Source organism: Chiloscyllium punctatum, chromosome 4 (assembly GCF_047496795.1).
Source record: "Chiloscyllium punctatum isolate Juve2018m chromosome 4, sChiPun1.3, whole genome shotgun sequence".
In the NCBI taxonomy this organism is placed as follows: domain Eukaryota; kingdom Metazoa; phylum Chordata; class Chondrichthyes; order Orectolobiformes; family Hemiscylliidae; genus Chiloscyllium; species Chiloscyllium punctatum.
Genome location: NC_092742.1, coordinates 59,020,651 through 59,044,990, shown reverse-complemented (window position 1 = coordinate 59,044,990; position 24,340 = coordinate 59,020,651). Strand labels below are relative to the sequence as shown.

General features: G+C 40.7%; 1 protein-coding gene across 1 annotated transcript in view; it reads left to right on the top strand.

The window, feature by feature from the left end:
- Window positions 1-24,340, top strand: part of ccdc175 (coiled-coil domain containing 175) — a 93,987-nt gene that overhangs the window by 37,783 nt on the left and 31,864 nt on the right. The window contains exons 7-11 of the mRNA XM_072568847.1: window positions 1,808-1,930; window positions 14,147-14,256; window positions 15,168-15,249; window positions 21,957-22,093; window positions 23,630-23,740. Coding sequence (XP_072424948.1) covers window positions 1,808-1,930; window positions 14,147-14,256; window positions 15,168-15,249; window positions 21,957-22,093; window positions 23,630-23,740 — 563 coding nt within the window. The remainder of the gene's footprint in view (window positions 1-1,807; window positions 1,931-14,146; window positions 14,257-15,167; window positions 15,250-21,956; window positions 22,094-23,629; window positions 23,741-24,340) is intronic.

The following is a 24,340-nucleotide window of genomic DNA, read 5'->3' as shown; positions in this document are numbered from 1 at the left end:
ACTTTCTCAGGAATCAGTGTGATTAATCTTTGCTGGACTACTCTTTTGGCAATAAATTTCTTATTCAGAGAAGGAAACCAGAACTGCGCACAATATTCCAGATGTTATCTCAACAAGTATAATTGCAGTAAGACATCCCTGCTCCTGCATTCAAATCCTCTCGCTACGAAGGCTAACATACCATTTGTCTTCTTTCCCACCTTATGTACCACATGTTTATCTTTATCTAAAGGTGAACGAGGTCACCCAGGTCTCATTGCACTTTCCCCTCTACAAGTTATAGTCATTCAGATAATTGGCTTCCTATTTTTGTTATCAAAGTGGATAACCTCACATTTATCCACATTATGCTGCACCTGCCATGCCTCTGCCCATCACTCAGCTTGTCAAAATCACGTTGAAGCCTCTTTGCAGCCTCCTTACAGCTCGGCCTCCCATCCAGCTTTGAGTCATCTGCAAATGTTTTGACATTACATTTAGTTCTCTCATCTAAATCATTAAGATGTATATTGTGAGTAGCTGGGGTCTTAGCTAATACTAATCCCTGCAGTGTCCCACTGGTCACTGCCTGCTATTTATAAAAGGACCCATTTATTCCTATTTTTTATTTGTTGTCTGCTAATCATTTTTTTCTCCATCTCCGTGCACTGACCCCACCTTCTAATTTTACATGCTGTGACGTAGAACTTTGTCAAAAGCGTTCTCAAAGTTCAAGTAAACCACATCCATTGGCTTCCCCTCATCAACTCTGCTAGTTATATTCTCAAAGAATTCCAGCAGATTTATCAAGCTTGATTTCCCTTTCATAAATCTACACTGACTCTGTCCAATCCTGGCATATTTTCCAAGTGCTCTGCTATTAAATCTTTTACAATGGACTCTAACATTTTCCCAATACTAATGTCAGGCTGACTGATGTAAAATTCCCAATTTTCTTTATACCTCTCTTTTTAAATAGAGGGGTCATAAGATTGTAGTAAGATTATTTTTATGTTTTCTCCATGCCTATTTGTTTATTTGCCCAATATTAAATGTTAAAAGAATTAAAGCTTTTGTCATTGATAAAATAAAAGGCTGTATGTGAATGGTACTTTGTTAGATTGTAAGATGAACATTATTTTCTTTTCCCAGAGAAGATTTTCAAACTATGTCTGTTTAATGCTCAGTTTCAAGAACATTTCACACACTAGCTAATGGTTAATTGGGTCTGTACACACTGTACACACATAGATTCATAGACTGACTTACTTGATGATGTTCCTACAGGCTTCAGGAACCTACTCTCTGGGAGTGGAAATTTGAGCTCCAAGCAGGGCTTTAAATTGTGAATCCAATGCCACTTTAAACATATGTCAGGAATTGTGGCAGATCGTGGTCCAAACAAAAATGAAAGATATCGAGAAGTCGAACTGCAATTTTAAAATGCAACCCTTCACACCTCCAATTTCATTCCTCTATCAGGGGTTTATTCAGCATCAGGAGATAAAAATTCAGCATATGGTCTGAATTTACTTCATTTCTTGGTCCCAATTGCATGCACTAATTTCCGCCAATTTTACTGAGATTTGTAGGAAAATTGGTGAACATGGCCAACAGAACAGATCTTGGAATGGAGGCAGGTTGCCATCGAAATGCCTGATTCCCTTTGCAGAGGAAATTCAAGGCTATCTGTGTGGGTCAACATCTCCAGAGGAGAGATTTTTGTTTGCTTGAGTTTAGATGTTACTTGAATTTAGTTTTCAACAAATGCTTAAACTTAGCATGATTGTTCTAAATATAAAGCTTGGATTTTCTTTTATTATTTTAGCTTACAGATGCTCAACTTCTGATTGAGAATCAGAATGCAGCAAATGTTGAGAAGAAAATAAATCTTGATGAGTTGAATGTGCAATTACAGAAATTACATAATAACCTGACAAGCCAGGAAATGGTAAGATTTACAGTTACACTTGAAAAACCATCAATAAAGAAGCAAAGCATTGTAGACACTAAAAACCTTAATCTGAAATCTTAGCAGAAAATGCTGGCAGCTTTCCCATAAAAATAAAACTAAAGGTGAGTGGGCAGAGGTAATGGTCTAAAGTTTGGTGAACTCCATGTTGTATCTGAAAGGCTGTGAAGTGCCCTATGAAAGATGAGGTGTTATTTCTCAGGCTCATGTTGAACTTCATTGGAGCAAAATTTGAAATCACACAACACCAGGTTATAGTCCAACAGGTTTATTTGGAGGCACTAGCTTTCGAAGCACTGTTTCTTCATCAGGTGGTCATGAGATTTTTAACTTAGTCCACCCCAGTCCAACACCAGCTCCTCCAATTCATTGGAACAGTAAGTGACAAAATTCAGATTAGGAATTGGAGGAGAACTCCATAACAGGAGACTGGAACTTGGGAGTCATGCGTGAAAACTGAATCGAAGTGCAGCTGACCTCCACTGACTATCTCTGATCTAACTATTTCTCTGATGTTTTGATACAGATTATCCAAAGTCAATAAAGTGATTGTAGCAGGGATATTTTAAAGTGATAATATCACAAACTGTAAATGATTGATTTGATTTACTGTTGTCACATGGAGCTATGAAATCAGAGCGGTCCGTTCAGCAGTCTGGTAACAGCTGGAAAAAGCTGTTCTTGCATCAAACAAATATACAAATAAAATAGACAAAATGCTGATATTTGAATAGAATCATTTCTCCTCTGTTTCAGGCACTTGTAGTTATGTGTCTGCTCTGTGTTGCATATTTTTCAATATGTTAATGTTTTTAACAGTGTACTCCAACACAACATGTCTCCGTGTTTAATGTAAGAAGAGTAGATACTGAGTCGGACTATTTTTCTGTTGTAACTCCAATGCATGTATAGTATCTTTTCGTGCAAAGTACTTAAAAAAGTATCAGATTAAGTTTTGATCCTTTTTACACTCTAGCTATTGAGTGGATTAATAACTACATGGGATTGGGGGTAGTGTATTGAGATGAATAGAAAATTGGTTAACAGACAGGAAATAGCAAGTAGGAATAAATAGATTTTTTACTGAATGGCAGGCAATGACTAATGAGATACTGCAGGGATCAGTACTATTCATGATATATGTTAATAATTTAGATGATGGAACGAAATGTAATATCTCAAAACTTGCAATTGACACAAAGCTGAGTAGAAGGGTGAGCCATGAGGACGATGCAGAGACATTGCAGTGTCATTTGGACAGGCCGAATTAATGAGCAAATACATGGCAGGTGACATGGTGAGCAAAGGTGACTTTAGCAGCAAACATTGCAGTGTGTAATAGTTGAAAGAACATGTGGTTTTAAGAGAAATTCTTACCTTTGTAATTATACTTTTTAATTTAGCCCTAACTGCTCATGCTTCTGATGCCAAACTTCTTACCTAGTCCTAATTATTGCCTTTGGTATCTACATGATCACAACCGAATCCTTCCCCTCTCACTTACGTTCCTCTTCAGCCTAAGTAGATATCCTGAACTCTGGCACCAGGCAAGCAACACAGCCTGTTGGACTCAAATGCAGTCAATTCTACATTTCTAACTGCTCATTGCATTTGAATGACTTCCAGTATTACAGTGTCATGATCATTTTACCCATTTACCTTTGTAGCCTCTGCACTCATCCAAAAATTTGAACCTGTTGGACTATGGAAGAGGTTGACGCTCCTCCACTGTTTTATGCTCAGTCACAATCAGACCTTCCCATCCTTGAACACAGACTAAATCAAATAATCCTCACTTCAGGAGTAGGACTGTGTCCTGCAAAACGAATCAAGGTAACCTGCCCCTCCCTGAGGCATTTCAGTGCCTAAAGCTTGATATCTGGCTCAGTGACACTGAGTTGACCTTTCGTGACTCACAGACTGTTATTACAGAGTCGTCTGCTTTGGATCACACAAGTGTCCATCAACTTACACATATTGCAGCCACAACACATTGCCTGCCCAGCCATCCTTATTGTGTGTTAATTAACTATTTTATATTTTAATTAATGTATTTAGTTTTGCTTGTGTTTACATTCTTCTTAGTTTATGTTTTATCTACCCTTATTTCAGATCCAATTAATAACAAGTACTCACTGGTCAAACATCAACCTGATTGTCTTTAATGTCACACCTCAATTTTCTCAATCAAATATCTCACTTTTTATATTTCTGAAGTCTTCCTGTTTTCTCTGAATTCCCATTGTGAGAGGCCCTTGCGAAGGTTGTTGTTTCTGCAAAAATCATAAGGCTGAGTCATGTGGGGGGTGTATGTTAAGCTAGATATGCTTGCACACAAACAGTTACAAGTAGCTGTATCTTGCTTCTACAAAAATCGCAAGGCGATATCATAAAGATATATACCAAGAAATAACTAACCAAAAAGGGAGGTAGACTGACCAGAATCCCCAGGGAGCCATTCTGAACCAGGAAAGAATAATACTTGAACAGTAGGTACAGGGAGACACTGAGCCAGCCAACTCCATGCACGGACCAAGGTAAGAAAATTGACTTTAAATACTGCCTTGGTGGCTGGGATTGAGTCCTAGTAGTTAATAAGGGACTAATGAAGTAACTCAATATGGGCTGTGCCGAGGGTAAAGAAAGAGTTTCCGGGGAAAAAGGGAGGTGGTCGATTGGTAGAAGCAGATGTATTGACATGACAGTTGCAGTTGTCACGCACATAGAGAGTTAGTATGAACAAGATAACCAAATAAGACCCAGTGTTGTGTCAGCAAAAGTTATAAGACCCAGCTATCGGGGGAGGGGGGGGGGGGGTGAGGTTGCACGCTAACAACAGGCCACAGACAGATGTGGTAAGCCGATTAGATTAGCAGCTGCACAGAGCAATACAACTATCAGATATGAAGTAAAAGGGAGTACCAAGAGACTCAACTGAACTGTTTAATTGTAATGTAACCTCCTGATCGAGGTGCCTACTTTATGGTCACCCAGCTTGCAAGAATGTATGAATCAAGACTGCTTCAGAATTTGACTCGGACTGAAATTATTGAACAGTGAGCTTTGTTTCTCACAACTGGGGGCTCGTGTCCGAGATCCTGTCATCACCGGTGGAGTAGGCACCATCGACGACTGGGAAGATGCATCCCATTCCCTTTTGGAATGGTCCTGTGTTTCTCAACGGTGGGTGCCCCTCCCGGTAGACTGACCAGAATCCTCAGGGAGTCATTCTGAACCAGGAAAGAGTTAGGTGGTATCACTGTAGGCATAGGGAGACCTTGAGCTAGGCAACTCCGTGCATGGACCAAGGTAAGAAAATTGCCTTTTAAGTATTGCCTTGGTGGCTGGGATTGAGTTCTAGGAGTTAATAAGGGACTAACAAAGGAACTCCATATGGGCTGTGCCGAGGATAAGGAAAAAGCCTCCAGAGAAAAAGGAAATAGGAATGGAGGCAGGGTCCCTGTCAACATATCTCCAGAAATTCCATTAGGGAGGATGTTGAGGAATTGGAAACATAATACTTGTACAAGGGAAAAGGATAGGAAGAAGATGATTAAATATTGTTGTTTTGTATGGACTAAGGAGCCCATTCTCCCTCCCGCCATCTTTTGGCCAACGTATGGGTCAGACGAGGATTGGGTTTGTCAATATTTGAACTTATATGTTAACAGTAAACAGCCCCTCAGTCAGGAGGAATCAGATTATGCTTCATGTTGGAAGAGGGGTTCAGGAACAGATATTCATTTAGTTAAAACAGAGAAGAAAGACTCTCCCACGGTGCCGCCTCCATGGGAGGTATTAGATAATCTGCCGCCCCATATAATGAACCTGTAAATAAGGCAGAAGGGGACTCGGGATGAGCAGGGACAGGGGAATCGGCAGCAGGGCCAGAGCCAGAGCCAGAGTCAGGACCAGGGCCAGGGCCAGAATGACAGGGATGATTACCTGCAAACAAAAGGAAATACAGAAGGAAAAGTTGGACAAAGACCCACAAGGAAGTTACACTATGTATCCTCTCTGTGAAGTCCCAACAGGGGATAAGGAAATCAAGTTTATAAGTGCACCCCTAACGAGTGGGGAGATGCGGACCTTTAAGAAGGAAATAAAGGTCCTCATAGAAGACCTGGTGGGATTGTCCGAACAAACCGACCAATTTCTGGGTCCTAGTTTATACACTTGGGTGGAACTAATGAGTATATTAAACATTTTATTTACTGGAGAGGAAAGAGAGTTCATTAGAGGAGCCGCAATTAAGATATGGGACATGGAGCATCCAGTCGGGGACAGGCAGGCTGGAGAAGGTGAAGCTAAGTTTCCCCTTAGGGACCCTGGGTGGGATAATCAAAATGAAGATCATTGACAGGAAATGAAAGAGTTTAAAGACTTAATATTAAAGGGAATCAGAGAAGCGGCACCAAAGTCACAAAATCTGACAAAGGCGTTTGAAGTGTGCCAGGGAAGGGATGAGGCCTCCTTGGCCTTTCTCCAAAGATTAAGAGGTTGTATGAGAAAGTATTCTGGAATAGACCCAGAAGGATCAGTAGCAGAAGGGCTACCGAGGGTACATTTCGTAACAAAATCATGGCTAGACATTCAGAAAAAGATTCAAATGATAGAGGGGTGGAGTGAAAAGCCCCTAGATGAGTTGTTGCAGGAAGCTCAGAAAGTGTTTGTGAGAAGAGAGGATAAGAAGCTAAAACAGAAGGCAAAAATGATGGTAGCCACGGTTTATGAAGTAGTTAAGAAAAGAGTGGGACTGATAGTAAGCAACCGGAGTGGTGGCTGGCAGCATGTTGAAAATAGAGGTAGGGGAAGAGGACGAGGAGGACCTGTAAGGAAATCCAGTCGACAGGGGCAGGGATTAAGGTGGAAACCCCCACAGGCAGGATGTTACTACTGTGGAAAGACAGGTCACTTTAAGCAGGAATGTCTCGATCTGAAAAGGGAAGAGAGGGCAATACCGCTTATGAACTTTGATGAAGAATAGGGGTGTCAGGGGCTCCTGCCCCCAGAGACCCACCAGGAACCCTTGATAAACTTAAAGGATGTAGTTTTCTTAGTCGATACGGGGGCAGCGAGGTCATCTCTAAATTTCAAGCCCAGGGGAGTGGGAATTTCGAAGCAAAACAGTCCCAGTTTTAAAACTATGATGATTGAAAGTGGAGAAGAGATAGTCGAAGGCGAACTGTTATATATCCCTGATATTGGAAATAATTTATTGGGGAGGGATTTAATCATACTCTTGGGACTGGAACTTGGAGTATGGGACCAGATATTAGTGATACAAATGGCCGTCCTGACCAAGGAAGAGGAGAGAGAAATAGAACCCACGGTATGGGCTCGGGAAGGGAATCGCAGAGGATTACAAATACCTCCTTTGGAGATCAATTTAAAGAGAGATCAATTTATAATACCCCTATTACTCCAGTACAGAAATCGGACGGTACTTACTGTCTGGTACAAGACCTGAAGGTGTTGAACCAAATAGTACAAGTTCACCACCCTGTGGTCCCTAACCCCTATACACTATTGAGTAAGATTCCCCGTGACCATAAATGGTTCAGTGTAGTGGATCTAAAAGATGCCTTCTGGGCATGTCCACTGGCAGAAGGATGTAGGAATATGTTTGCCTTTGAGTGGGAGGATCCAAAGACAGGACAAAAACAACAGTATAGGTGGACAGTACTCCCACAAGGATTCACTGAATCCCCGAATCTCTTTGGTCAGGTGTTGGAACAAGTCTTGGAGGAATTTAGTAGTCCCGAAGGGACTACTCAGTTACAATATGTAGATGATCCTCTGGTAACAGGCAAGAAGAGAGACAAAGCAGTAGAGTCCACAAACAAATTACTAAACTTTCTGGGACAACAAGGATTGAGGGTCTCCAAGAAGAAATTGCAGGATGTAGAAAAGGAAGTTCAGTATTTGGAACATCTAATCAGTAAAGGAAAAAGAAAAATAAGCCCAGAAAGAATAAAAGGAATCGTGGAAATGCCACTGCCCAAGACCAAAAGGGAGTTGCAAAAATTCTTGGGATTAACAGGGTACTGTAGATTATGGATAGACCCATATGCACAGAAAACAAAGAAATTATATCTGAAACTATTGGAGGAAGAACCTGAATTATTGAATTGGACAGATGAAGAGAGGGAATTGGTTGAAGAACTAAAGAAGAGCCTGTCCTTGCATTACCCTCCCCAGACAAGCCCTTCCACTTGTTTGCCACAGTGGATAGGGGGGTGGCTCTAAGGGTCCTAACCCAGCGATGGGGAGGAATGAAACAACCGGTTGCCTATTTGTCTAAATTGCTAGATCCGGTCTCAAGGGGGTGGCCAGAGTGTGTGCAGCCAGTGGCAGCAACAGCCTTATTGGTAGAAGAAAGTCTGAAACTTACCTTTGGGGGAGCCCTAATAGTCAGCACTCCACACCAGGTACGGACCATATTAAATCAGAAAGCAGAACAATGGCTCACAGACTCTAGGATCCTGAAATATGAGGCAATTTTAATAGAGAAGGATGACCTCATGTTAATCACAGATAGTTGCTTAAATCCGGCCACATTCCTGTGGAGGGGAGAGGGGCAGGCCTCTGATAATCCAGAACATGACTGCCTTGATATTATTGAATATCAGATGAAAGTTCAGGTGGACCTGAGGGACATCCCGTTCTATGCAGGAGCTCGGTTGTTTATCGACGGGTCCTCCTGGATGATTGAGGGCAAGAAACATATTGGATATGCTGTAATAGATGGGATGGAGGGAAGTGTTATCGAGGCCGGGAGACTACCTAACGGCTGGTCAGCCCAAACTTGTGAACTCTATGCCCTAGAAAGAGCTCTCAGAGCCTTAGAAGACAAGGAAGGAACGGTGTAAACAGACTCCAGATATGCATTTGGTGTGGTGCACACCTTCGGAAAAATTTGGAAGAAAGAGGACTAATAAATAGTTGAGGACAAGAACTAGCACATGAAGAATTGATAGAACAAGTACTAGAATCCCTGTTACTCCCGAGGGAAATAACGATAGTTTATATAAATGGACATCAAAAGGGGAATGATCCAGAAGTAAGAGGAAATAGACTGGCCGATGAGGTAGCTAAAGAAGCAGTCCTGAATCCACAAGGAGCAGCAATATACTCCCTAATACCTGTAATTCCGGATCCTCAGGGTACCCCGTTGTTTACTGCAAAGGAGGAGGAGGAACTAAAAGACTTCGAGGCCCAAAAAACAGCGGATGGACGCTGGATGTTACCCGATGGGAGGGAGATATTGAATAAATTGAGGATGCGAGAGAGTATAGCTGTCCTACATCAGGGGAGTCATTGGGGAGTGCAAGCAATGTGCGATTTAGTCTTAAGGAAATATGGATGCAAAGGGATATATACGATAGCCGAATAGATATGTGAGGGATGTATAACATGCAGGAAGGTAAACAAGAAGATGCGAAGGAAACAAGTCCCAGGAGGGAGAGAGCCTGGTTTGAGACCATTTGATAGCATCTAGGTAGATTATACCAAATTTCCCCAGTGGGAAGACTGAGATATATGTTGGTAATAGTTGATAATTTATCTGGATGGGTGGAGGCGCATCCTTTGGCCACTGTCACCGTAAGTGGGGTATCCAAGATAATACTTGAACATATTGTTCCCAGATATGGGATAATGAAGTGTATAGATTCGGATCAGGGAACTCACTTCACTTCCAGGGTAGTCCAGGGAACGATGAAGGGGTTAGGGATCTCCTGGGAGTTCCACACCCCTTGGCACCCAACCTCATCAGGAAAGGTTGAGAGAATGAACCAGACACTCAAGAGGCAATTATCTAAATTAATAAGAGAAACCAGACTCCCTTGGACTAAGTGTTTACCTATAGCCCTCTTGCAAGTGCGGACAGCCCCAAGGAAAGATTTGGGGCTGTCCCCTTATAAGATATTGTTTGGCCTGCCCTACTTGGGAACAAAAGGGGAACTGCGAATCCCAGAGACTAGAGATTTGTTCTTAAAGAAGTATATACTGGGCTTGTCCTCCTCTTTGTCTTTCCTCAGGAAACAGGGTTTATTGGCACAGACTCCGCCCCTTGAATTCACCATTCATCCCAGCCTGCCGGGAGATTGGGTCCTAATTAAGTCATGGACAGAAACTAAATTGCAACCAGATTGAAAGGGACCGTACCAGGCTCTTTTGACTACCAAAACGACGATAAGAACAGCGGAGAAAGGCTGGACTCACTACACCAGGATTATGGGACCAGTGGAATCCCCGGTTGAGGAAGAAGTCTGGACAGCCGAATCAATGCAAGAACCACTGAAACTCAGGCTAAAAAGACATTGAGTGACTGATTATAGCTTGGCGACATGAGCGCTGGAAGTGTTTTTTTATAGATTACATGTAAAGTCTCTCGGTGCTTCAATACTACTGTAGAATGCTGGGAATGCTTAGGATTATGATATTAGCTCTCTCAGTATTGGGATTTTGTCAAACACCATCTTCATTCTTGTTATTAACGGTCCCTGAGTCTGACAATCCATAAGTAATAGAAACCAATGCATGCAGCTTAGTAAATTGTGGGGATGTAGATAATCAGAGACAGTACCACAGCTCAGAGATACATCTTAAGTCCTACAGGGATGACCTTGGGGATGGTACTTGGTATAATGGTCTCGTCACAGTACACCGGGCCACCTTCCAACCAGCTCTCGATTGTCCCGATAAAAAGTGTAACCCAATATACCTAATGATAAAGAAAACCACATGGCATGAAGCAATTCTAGGGAGGAGCACTATTAGGTACAATTTAATGAAACATTTGGAATAGAAATGAAAACAAATGGTAATGATTACTCGGACTGTTGTTTCCGAATTAGCGTAGGAAGGGGAAAATGGGCAGAACAACTGGATGATAAGATGCAACCTTTCACCCCTCCCGATGACTTTAAAGTAGTAAAAATTATAGAGGTGAAGGACTTGAAACAGACCATCGAAGTAGAAACTGGGTACAGGGATGCAAATGTTTGGGTTGAATGAGCAAAGTATACTGTAAAAAGCCTGAATAAGAGCAATTGCTATGCATGTGCCTCTGGGAGGCCAGTGGCCCAGGTGGTTCTCTTTCCGCTCGGGTCGAAGCGAGACAGGAAGGGTATGAAATGTATGATAGCCCTGTATCAGGATAAGACTGCATGGAATGATAGGAACTGCACCTCGCTATCTCTGATGTTCCCTCCCTTGGAGAAGAAAGACTTAAAAGCCCCCCCTACGTTTTCAGCTGCAGTTGGAAATCACACGTCGTGTGTACGTAGACGAGGTACAAATTGGTCCAGAAACTTGGGGGAACTGAAATTATGTACAGAGATTGAGAATGTCACCGAAACAGACAAGGGAGGGAACTACTCAGCACTGAAGGTTCCCCGAGAGGATCTGTGGTGGTACTGTGGAGGCAAAATATTGAGACCCACCCTACCTCCGGATTGGAGAGGGATATGTGCAATTGTACAATTGGCAATTCCATTCACCTTGGCATTTGAAAAGGAGAAGATAGCAACAAAAAGGTGGAGGAGTAAAAAATCATTATTAGACACCTGTTTTGATGATAGGATTTACCGAGACTCTTCAGGAGTTCCGAGAGGGGTGCCGGATGAGTACAAGGCTCGCAACCAGATTGCAGCAAGTTTTGAATCAGCTCTATTCTGGAGGATAACGGCAACAAGAATGTGGACTGGATAAGCTATATTTTCTATAATCAGCAAAGATTCATCAATTACACTAGGGATGCAGTGAAAGGCATAACAGAACAGCTTTATGCAACAGTAGAATGGCCTGGGAAAATAGAATGGCCTTAGATATGATGATAGCTGAAAAAGGGGGTGTATGCGTGATGTTAGGAGGGAGCTGTTGTACTTTTATTCCAAATAATACAGCACCTGATGGGTCAATCACTCGTGCCTTGTGAGGATTGACCACCTGGGCAGAAGAACTGGCTGAAAATTCAGGGGTGGACACATCACTCACAGGATGGCTAGAATCATGGTTTTGGAAATGGAAGGGAGTGGTAGTCTCCATCCTCACCTCCCTGATAGTGGTAGCAGGGGTACTGGTAGCAATTGGCTATTGTATCATACCTTGTGTACGGGGACTAACCAAACAGCTGATTGAGACAGCCTTGGCAAAACAGATGCCCCCAAAAGGTAATCAGGCACAGGAACTCTACCTCTTGAACAATGAAGGGATGGGTGACCTTGAGGCCAAGATGGATGAAGTCTCAGGGATGATGCTTGCAAATTTGGGGCGACATATGAGAGAAATGCAGAATGCATTTATTAAAAACAAAAGGGATTATGAGAGGCCCTTGCGAAGGTTGTTGTTTCTGCAAAAATCATAAGGCTGAGTCATGGGGGGGTGTATGTTAAGCTAGATATGCTTGCACACAAACAGTTACAAGTAGCTATATCTTGCTTCTGCAAAAATCGCAAGGCAGCATCATGAGGGTATATACCAAGAAATAACTAACTGAAAAGGGAGGTAGTCGACTGGTAGAAACAGATGTATTGACATGACAGTTGCAGTTGTCACGCACATAGGGAGTTAGTATGAACAAGATAATCAAATAAGACCCAGTGTTGTGTCAGCAAAAGTAATAAGACCCAGCTATCGGGGGGGAGGGGGGGATATGGGAGGGTTGCACGCCAACAACAGGCCACAGACAGATGTGGTAAGCCGATTAGATTAGCAGCTACACAGAGCAATACAACTAGCAGATATGAAGTAAAAGGGAGTACCAAGAGACTCAACTGAACTGTATAATTGTAATGTAACCTCCTGATCGAGGTGCCTACTTTATAGTCACCCGACTTGCAAGAACGTATGAATAAAGACTGCTTCAGAATTTGACTCAGACTGAAATTATTGAACAGTGAGCTTCGTTTCTCACACCCATTAACTTAAATTTTGCTACCTCACCTTGATGCCACAATCTGATGGGGAAGTAATTGACTGAAAGGACAACCTTACACGTTGTCAGCAAGAGGTTCTGGAGCACAACCCTTTGATGCTACTGCGTTGTTGTCAGGACGCATCACCTTTGCTGTATTTAGTTCATTAAGTCCTTTCTTAATGTTATGTGGAATAAATCAAATTTGCTAAAGACTGACATCTGGGGAAGGAACTGAGATGGATTATCAATTTGTCACCTTTTGGCTCAAGATGCAAATCATGTGTAAGCAGTGACTGAGGACTGAAACTTGGTGTTTTAGAAAGAACCACCCCTTTGGAATGCTGAAAGCAGAAAGGAGGAGAATGTGTGTTAGCTTCATGCTGGAGGTGGCAGAAATGGTCGGAGATGTTCTAGAGGTTGGTGAGTGCAAACTAAAGGTAAGGGGATATCTTAGGGGAATTGAGACAGACATAGTCTTGCCATGGTTCAGCTGAATGCTCTTTTAACAGAGAAGAAAAGCATATCCTAAGTACTGAACTGGAGGTTTCAAAGTAAAAGTGGTTGCAGTGAAGGTGGAGAGACTTGGAAAGTTGACAAGAAGTTGGATGTGAGGAAGGGTAGCTAAGGGAGCTGTGGACATCAGTGTGCTTTCATGAATGTTCATTCATAGCGTATCTGCAGAAATGAAAATTCATCTTGTTAATTAATCCTAACCATCCACTACTGTCTATATGCTAATATTTTACAATTGAGCCAGACACATTACAATTTATTACAAATATCACTTTTTTGCTTAATAGGTGACAACAGTTTTCAGGCATGTGTGTTTTATTTCAGGAAGAATAAATACTTATGTAATATTAGTATTAAAATACAATGTATGTATATAAAATGTCTCTAGTTAGAAAATATCTTCATATGTAAGAGTGAAGAAAGATATTATTGAGCGTGAACTTGGAGCAGTGTGCTGTATCAAAGATTTTGAAGATGAGGGAAGTTGAAAGAATATTGAGCAAGGTCAAGGTAATTAATGGCTCTGGTCCCAGTGATAGAGCAGATGTTGGGAAGAATCCAATGTGGTCGAAATGCAGAAGTGAAGAACAGCAAACTGAAAGATGGACTGAAGACTGTAGTTTAAGCTTTTTTGAGAATTTAACCAGATTCATTAGGATCTGGTTAATTTCATATCTGAATTTCAGTCGTACTTGATAGGATGGTAAATTCTAATTTAACTCACTGAGGTGAAATGTATGTTCTCCCAATCTTTGCAGAAGAATGAACAACTGAAAACGCAGATTAAACATTTGAAAAAGCAAGAAGACAATATTCAAACAAAGTACAATGAAGATGTGGAACTAGCTGAACAGCTAATTGCTCAGAAGTAATAAAACTAACCCATTACATGAAGTATTACTGGAAAGTTCATTATGAAAATGATATTGATACTTGCACAGATATAGTCATTGCTGAAAGTTTTTTTTGTTGCTGGGGATAGAGTGAAATGGATTAGGGACAAACAGAAGGATGAGGAAGGGAGGATGAGGGATGAGAGCACATGAGAGTGAGGAGAATTAAGGATAAGGGGGTGGAGAGAGGAGATTAGGGGTAAAGAATAATGTTCTTTCCAAGCCACATTACTGCAAAGGTTTTCACATAAGCTGTCCCTTTAACTTGCAACATGTGCATAGCCCCACAAAAGGGATTGTTAGCTAAAACAAATTGCTGAGGGACTCCACAACAGAATTGAGAAGGTGCATTCCTGGAGATTAGAATTGAGAGCTGAGGGTGGAAAGGCAACAATTGGTGGATGGGAGGAGGAGGAGGTAAGAAGGAAACGTGGTAATATTTGCTTCAATTACAAGGTGTGGGGAGAAATTCAAATGTTGAAATTTTATTCCAAAGACACATCTGAAATTATAAAGGAGGGATTCCTAGAACTTCCATTGCTAATTCAGAACAGTTTTTTTTGTTATGAAAGATTTTGTTTGAATCAGAATCTACATGTCTTGTTTCAATCCAATTTAGCGAAGAGAGCTTTAATGCCAAATAAATTAGAATAATAAATTAGAGAGCAATGATTCATCATCTAATGTTATTCTTTCTTAATTCTTATAACAGGTTATAAGATTTGCTACTTAAGACATGGCTATTTTCATTTAAGTTCACTTTAAGTTCTATATAATTAAATCATTATGTGGAATAGTTTACTTGTCCTCATTTTGTAAATGCTCATAACTTTATTGTTACCTGAATAATTTGAGGTAACTGGCGTATGTATTTTGATTTCAATAGGCAGAACATTACCAGGGAACTAACTAACCTAACTGAAAATATAAGAAAAGAAGTTGAAATTCTGCACACACGGATCTTACAGGTTGGATATTTTAATTAATTAGAATAATTGACTGAAATCCTCCAAGTAAGAATGTTTAGGATCAATTTATTTCTGAATTTCAGATTTTATGTTTTAGCAATAATATGAGAATGCATAACCATAAATATGAGATCAGGAAAACACCAGAAATATTCATCTGAAATTTGTGTTTTTTCAATATGTAATAATAAAAATTGTTTGACTTATCCAAGTATAGTATCTTCCACACTTCAGCCTCAGTATTATCCTAAACTGATGCTTTGATCTGCTTGAAATATTTCCAGACATCTGGTGTCTCCAAACAGTAGAAGTTAGAACTGGAGAGATTACAGTGTATTTTGATAGTGTCAATATTATTGTATACTTCTGAGATTAAAACAAAATTCTGAAGAAACAACTGTTAGTGCTTGGCAATATATAGTTTCATCAGTATTTATTCATAGTCATAGAGATGTACAGCACGGAAACAGACCCTTCAGTCCAACTTGTCCATGCTGACCAGATATCCCAACCCAATTTACTCCTACCTGCCAGCACCCGGCCCATATCCCTCCAAACCCTTCCTATTCATATACCCATCCAGATGCCTTTTAAATATTGCAATCGTAATAGCTCCACCACTTCCTCTGGCAGCTCATTCCATACACGTACCACCCTCTGTATGAAAAACATTGCCCCTTAGGTCTCTTTTATATCTATCCCCTCTCACTCTAAACCTATGTCCCACCCCAAGGGAGAAAAAACTTTGTCTGTTTATCCTAACCAAGCCCTCATGATTTTATCGACCTCTATAAGGTCACCCCTCAGTCTCCGATGCTCCATGGAAAACAGCCCTAGCCTAATCAGCCTCTCCCTATAGCTCAAATCCTCCAACCCTGACAACGTCCTTGTAAATCTTTTCTGAACCCTTTCAAGTTTCACGTCTTTCCGATAGGAAGGAGACCAGAATTGTTGAAACAATAAACAATTTAAAATATTATCTGGAGACCCAGGCTGAACTTTCCAATTTACAGGAAGGTTTGGGGGAGAGAAAAGTGCAACTGACCTTATTCAGAAAGCTTCTGAATTAGGCAGCTAAGTGATGAGTGATGCTGGTCTTTTTACTGGAAATCCTGACTACTTGAAGTTGCTGGTAAATTAGAGTCTGCCTTTTCCAGCACTCAGAGGGCATGGCTGTGCAAAGACACCACCAGCTAATGCCCCAGGGAACAGAGTCTCAAAAGATAGTTTTTTTTCTTGGGATTGGGGTTTCACAGAATGGGGGGAGAAATGGTGGTTTTGACCCTGAGACCACCCCACTTGTCCAAGACTGAGTCCCTTAACCTTGCACAAATTAATACTGATCAAGGGAACCTCCTCTCCTCCACCTAACCGATAGCTATCGAAAGCTGTCCAAAGATGTGCAGGTCAGATGGATCGGCCATACTAAATTGCCCACAGTGTTAGGTGCATTAGTTAGATGGAAATGGGTCTGGGTGGGTTACTCTTCGGAGGGTCAGTGCAGGCTTGTTGGGCCGAAGGGCCTGTTTCCACACTGTAGGGAATGTAATCTGTCCATTTTGGTTTACATGTGGTCCCTATTGAAGTAAATGTAGCCCAGGCAGGCTGAAGCTCTTAAGTGGTTGTTAATTGACCGTGTAAGTCCCTTAATTTGCAACACAATGGGAAAGTCTAGCATGGTCCTTCCTGTCCAGAACTTTGTTTCTGAGGTAACATGAAGAGGATGAGTAAGTAACCAGCACCAACCCACCCAAATATCTGTCCTTCCTGCCACCTTCCCTGCTATTTCTCAGGAGGAAAAATCTCTGTACTCTTTGTCAGATCTATTCAACTCTATCCAAAATGTTCACTTGCTTTCTCTTCTAGACCTGTTGTACGTTACAGACATTCTCATTTTCTTTTTACTTACATTTGGTTAAGAAATCAGTTTATTGTTAATTTCTGCTTGATTTACTAATCTTTGAATTCTGAGGTGTGTGGTAAATGTAGCTTGAGTAGATAGAATACAGTTCCCTTTTCTCAATAGAATTCCAATACAAAATGTATTTGGCTACTTTCAAACTGAAACACGAAAGAGTGATTAAAAAAGGAAGAACCAGAAATGTTCAAAAATAATAAAACATGAACTGAAACTGATGTATCTATTTATTTCAGCATCTAAAACAACTTAAACAATCCAAAACACATTTTATATATGTGGGTCAAATATGTTTTGAGGGATGTGATATTTGGTCAGGTTCCTATTATCATGCACGACCTACCACATTATTCTTCTTGATTTTCCTTCTCCTCCATGATATCGGCTTATAGAAGTATGCTTCCAAGAGAAGCTTCTTCCCAAGAAGTCCTCAGCATAAGTATGAGGTTGAAAATTTCCCAAAAATCTCGCATGGAAGCATTGAGATTGATTCAAGGCCTCTGTATACAGCATGCCAGAAAGAAATGCAAGTTCTCATTCTCAGATACAAAAATTTGATACATCCTTTAGATCCAGAAACTTCCAATTGCTTCAAAGTCTGAAGGATGTTCACTGGAACTGAAACATTAATTCTTGCCTTCTCTTCACAGATGTGCTGAGATTTTCCAGAAATTTCTGATTTTGTAACTTCCAATTGCTGCCAATTTGAGTTAATATGGCAACACTGCATCTGAAATTTACCTTGAATGCTCTATAAATGTGAAAAAAACAGCTTCAGTAATTTAAGTAAATGAACACACTGGAAATTAAAGTTGAAAGATCATGAAAAAGCCAAGAATGCAAATAAATTTTAGAAGAAATAAAATTCAAATTAAATGCTTGAATAATGCAAAATTTGTATGCAAATTTAGACCTATATATTCAGTCAAATGATCAATGCCTTGCACAAATCTCGTACCCCGTACAATGTGCTCATATGTTCAGATATAGAAAAGTATGAGGCAATAATGATTGCCCTTCATATTCAGGCAGTATTAGAACTGAGGAGAACACTAAGGTAACCTAGCAAAATTGAAGTCAATGTGAACAAGGCCAAAACTCATCAATTGGTTGGAGTCATACTAACATAGAGGAGGATGTTCATGGTTGTTGTAGACCAATCATCTGAACCCTTAGCTACCGCTGCATGATTCCCTCAAGACAATGTTCTAAATCCGCTATCTTCAGCTTCTTCATCAATGACTTACTTCATTCTGCCCTCCTCATTTCCCTAATCCTCACCTCACCCCACTTAAATCGTAATGTCAGTAAGTGGGCATGCTCAGTATCATTTGCAATTCTCAAATATTGAAGCACTCTGTGCACATACAGCAGGATCTGGACAACACTGAGACTTGGGCTGGTAAGTGGTCCTTGGCATTCACATCACAATTACCATCTTGAACAAGAGGGAATCCTCCTCTTGATATTCAACAGCATTACCACCACGGAATCTCCATCATCAGAACTCTGGGATTTCCATTGACTGCAAATTTAACTGGATGAGTCATATAAATTCTGGCTTTGGAGAAAATGTCAGAGACTGAGAATTCTGCAAGAAATAAACAACCCCTCTCCAACCCCAACACCACTGACCCAGCTCCCAAAACCATTCCATCTACAAGGCTCAAGTCAAGTGTGTGATGTAATAATCCACACTTGCTTGGATGAGTGCAGCTTCAACAATGCCCAAGAAGTTTGACACCAGATAACAAGACCAAACTACTTAGTGGCAAGTTATTTTCTTGTAGTCCTTTTCCTTTTAGCAATGATGTGATTTTGTTGTCTGCAACAGCTGCTCTTTAATTTGATGGTTGAATAAGTGGACTTAGATACTTCCTTGTTTTAGAACACACACTCTCTCACTCTCACACCCTCCTGCCGTGGAATGTGTAGATTCCTAATATTGCAGCACAACCAAGAGGACTGGTGTCAATCAAAATTTCCTAAATGCAAAAGACCATTGATGTCACTCAATCTTGAATTATCCATCTCCCTCTTCAAAAAACAATGGCCAAGATTTTCCACTGCCAATCAGTCATTGCTTCAGCGCAGATAAGAATTGAGCATGGGTCCCTGTGCAATCCCCACCATAACAAACCCCTGATGGAATTACCCAGGAAATTGAAGATTCTGTAGGCAACTCTTCTGGAACCCATCCAAAGTGTACATTTAAATCAGAAAATTTGGAAATGGGTGTAGGTTTGCTCGCTGAGCTGGAAAGTTCGCTTTCAGAGGTTTTGTCACCATACTAGGTAACAACTTCAGTGAGCCTCCAAATGAAGTACTGGTGGTGTAGGCCACTTTCTATTTATATGCTTGAGTTTCCTTGGGTTGATGAAGTCATTTCCTGTGGTGATGTTATTTCTAATGCTGATGTCATTTCCTGTTCTTTTTTTCAGGGGGTGGTAAATGGGATCCAAGTCAATGCGTTTGATGATAGAGTTCCAGTTGAAATGTCATGCTTCTAGGAATTCTCATGTGTATCTCTGTTTGGCTTGTCCTAGGATGGATGTGTTGTCCCAGTCGAAGTGGTGTTCTTCCTCATCCGTACATGAGGATACTAGTGAGAGTGTGTCATGTCATTTTGTGGCTGGTTGATGTTCATGTATCCTGGTGGCTAGTTTTGTGCCTGTTTGTCCAGTGTTATGTTTGTTACAGTTCTTGCAATGTATTTTGTAGATGACATTAGGTTTGCTTGTTGTCTGTATATATACCTTCCAGGTCAGTGAGCAAAACTACATCCAGAACCTCAACCTGAGCTACAAATCTTCTCAAAACTCGCTAAATTTGGAAATTTTGGATCAAATTCAAAAAATTCAGGAAAATTCATACTATTAAACACAATATTAAACCCTCCGCAACTATTCAACTGACCCCAGACTTGCATCACAGAGCCCCAACTATATCTCCTCCTTGCTACCTACATCCCCCAGACACATACTGACACTCCCACCTGGACCTGACACCGTTGCCCCACCTGTACCCCCTATCCCACTGTGGAGCCAATGTGCCTTCTCATACCTCACTCCCCCATGGATCCAGCCCCCATTACCACTGTTTTACCACTGCCTTATATCCTCCCCACCCTTGAACCAAACTCCAAATTCCCATACTGCCAGATCTGCCCATCCCATCCCACCTTCCCCAGCCACCACCACCACACCCCCCCCCCCACTTCTGCTGCCAAACCCTTATACCTAATATCTATAATTTCCCCAACCCTGACAGACCCTATTTCTCTCAGTCACACAGAGTGCAGTGGACAGCGAAGAGGGTTATCTCAGATTACAACAGGATCTGGACCAGATGGGCCAATGGGCTGAGAGGTGGCAGATGGAGTTTAATTCAGATAAATGCGAGGTGCTACATTTTGGGAAAGCAAATCTTAGCAGAACTTATACACTTAATGGTAAGGTCCTCTGAAGTGTTGCTGAACAAAGACACCTTTGAGTGCAGGTTCATAGCTCCTTGAAAGTGGAGTCGCAGGTAGATAGGATAGTGAAGAAGGTGTTCGGTATGCTTTCCTTTATTGGTCAAAATATTGAGTACAGAGGTTGGGGGGTCAAGTTGCGACTGTGCAGGACATTGGTTCGGCCACTGTTGGAATATTGCATGCAATTCTGGTATCTTGCCTATCGGAAAGATGTTGTGAAACTTGAAAGGGTTCAGAAAAGATTTACAAGGATGTTGCCAGGGTTGGCAACAGGGGAGAGGCTGAACAGGCTGGGGCTGTTTTCCCTGGACCGTCGGAGGCTGAGGGGTGACCTTATAGAGGTTTACAAAATTATGAGGCGCATGGATAGGATAAATAGACAAAGTATTTTCCCTGGGTCGGGGAGAACTAGAGGACATAGGTTTAAGTAAGAGGGGAAAGATATAAAAGAGACCTAAAGGGCAACTTTTTCAAACAGAGGGTGGTACGTGTATGGAATGAGCTGCCAGAGGAAGTGGTGGAGGCTGGTACAATTGTAACATTTAAAAGGCATCTGGATGGGTATATGAATAGGAAGGGTTTGGAGGGATATGGGCTGGGTGCTGGCAGGTGGGACTAGATTGGGTTGGGATATCTGGTCGGCATGGACGAGTTGGACCAAAGGATCTGTTTTCATGCTGTACATCTCTATGACGCTAAAAGTTGGAATACAGTTTGATAGCTACTAGCTCTTCTCAAATATTTTTCTAATTATCTGGTACTCATATGCTAGATCGGAGTTCAAATGATTTTCTTGACAATGAGCACTCAGCAGATGTAGTGGTTAGTGTGGTGGTTTGGAATCTGCTCATGTTCTCAACCTGACCATTTAATGTTGGACACTGAAACTGTTTGCAGTGATCCACGTTCAGTGCATTTGGATTTGAGATCTTCCTTATTGATATGATTCAGTTACTCATTTGATTAATTCACGAACACATGAATTGCAAAATATTATCCTCATGGAATAAAATGGAACTGTACCAATTTATGGTACAACACCAAATTTAGCATTTTTGGAAAAAATGAAATCTATCTCATATTTTTGCTATTTATTTGAATCCTAAGCAGCCATTTATAATCTCAAGGAAGTAAGAAGTTATTATTCTTGTAATTGGGCTTTTAACGAGATTGTATCCTGACATTTGCTATATTTTACAGTATAAGATATTTAAACAGAAAATCTTACTTTAAAACAATGCATAATTTTGTCAGTCTTTTTGTTTTAGTGATGCACCTTTGTTATCCTTCCTAACAGTATGATATTTTCAACAGACAAAGAAGTCTGCATCGGATGCTCAATTATTGAATGAGGGACTTGTACACACAAGCGATTCACGCCATGAAGCATTGAAGAAAGCAAAAGAATATGAGTTAGAAATAAAAGTAAATTTTCAGAATATGAGTCAAAGGTAAGTTTATATAGTACCATAATCCTTGACACAATCTTAAATTTTATTTAAAAAGTGTTTGCTACAAGAAAAAAGAAGTGTCAATTGTGCCTCAGTTGAGTGCACTCTTACCCTGTGCATGATTTCTGGGTTCAAGTCTCACTCTAGGACTTGAACACCAAAAACCATGGTTGACACTTCAGGTCAATGAAGAAGGAATAAAGTGTTCCCTTTTGTGAGCGGTATTAAATCAAGACCTTCCTGCCTGTTCAGCTAGATATATAAGGTTGAGTGCACTACTCTGAATGGATGTCAGTTAACTCAGTTGGCTAGAAGCTGCTTTGCAATGCAGAGTGATATCAACAGTATGGGTTCAAATCCAACGCCAGCCGAGTTACCATGAAGGACACTCCATCTCAACTTCTCCTTCACCTGAGGCATGATGATCCTCAGGTTAAATCATCAGCAGTCATCTCTCTCTCTATCAAGAGACCAGCCTATAGTCCGGTAGGACTGTGGAGACTTTACCGTATTGCAGCAGAGCAATGGAATTATCCTGTGTGTCCTGGCCAATATTTATCACTCAATGAGCATCACAAAGCTACATTATCTAGTCATTATTACATACTGTAAGCTTTCACAATCAACATAAATTACAAGTATCACATTTTTGACATTACAAAATGACACTTCAAAACGTGTTTCACTATGTTCACTGTTTTGAGATATTCGGTGAATATGAAAATCATTGTAAAAATACAGATCTTTCTTTCAAAATAGATTACATGCTATGTGAACTAGTAGACCTTCCTTAGTAATGCAGACAAGAACCTTCACAGAAAATAGCAAATACTTGAATGTACTGAAAGCTAAATATATTAATTGACAGACAGAAAGAACATATATGTACAATGGGCCTATTTCAACTCAAGAAATACATCAGTTAATTTCTCAGGGCTTGCTTTGACCTGATTTGTTCAAAATTCAAACAGAGTGTAGCAGTTAACTGTCAGTTATCATCAAAATGGTGCATTTTCCATAACAATGTCAGAATCTACTTCACAGCCAATCAAAACCAATCAAACAGTATAAATGTTAGCGAATTTTGAGAAGATTTGTAGCTCAGGTTGAGGTTCTGGATTTAGGTTTGCTCGCTGAGCTGGAAGGTTTGTTTTCAGATGCTTAATCACCGTACTAGATAACGTCATCAGTGAGCCTCCACATGAAGCACTGGTGGTATAGGCCGCTTTCTATTTATGTGTTTACAACCCAAGGAAACCGAAAACATAAATAAAAAGCGGGCCATACCACCAGTGCTTCATCTGGAGGCTCACTGATTATGTTACCTAGTGTGATGATGAAGCATCTGAAAACGAACCTTCCAATTCAGCGAGCAAACCTATATCCACAGTATAAATGTTCTCGTTTTATGTTGGTGTGTCTTGTGAATAATCCTGTTGAGTATCAGACAATAAGTTCTGACAGTATGCATTCTTTTTTAGCAATACCCAATAATTTTCACCAAGCTTTTGTATGTCAATGTGTTTAACATTCCAGGTTAGATGCAGTAAAAGATATGCTTTCTGTGAATGAAGAACATTTGTCACAGATAAGAAAGCAAAACCAAGAACTTGAAGAAAAGATAATGTCTCTTCAAGAGAAGCACAAGTAAGATATTTTAACATGTACTAAATAACCATGGGATAAAATGTTACTAAATATTCTGTATTTACATGAATTAAATGTGTTGTTCTGCACCAGTAATATACATTGAAGTTCTGTTTAAATCTGCAGTTCTGCAAAATTGCTAAGTCTAACCCAGACCAAAAATGTAATTTTCTTAAATGTTCACTTTTGAAATGTACATTATCCCAAGTGACCAGAGAGACCTTGCTGATCCTTTGAGTAGAAAGAGGGAATGGGCAAATGTTTCTTGCTCCTTGTTCTGAAATAGAGACCAACCCTCACTTCCTCCTTCCCCCTCCCCCTTCCCCTTCCACCCCCTGCCCCCAGTGTAGTACTATTGAATGGTGATGGACAATCAATTAGAGAAGTCTTAAAACCACTTACAATCCTGACATGGAAATATGGAGTTCAGTTTGTTGGAGCTGTTGTTCAGTTGTTGGTGGGTCAAAGACCTGGAACTCCCTGCCTAGCCGCATGTGGGGATACCTCCAAATGGGCTGCAACAGTTCAGGAATATAGCTTACCAAGACAAGAATATATCTTCTCAAGACAAGGATGGTAATAAATACTGGCCAGCCTATG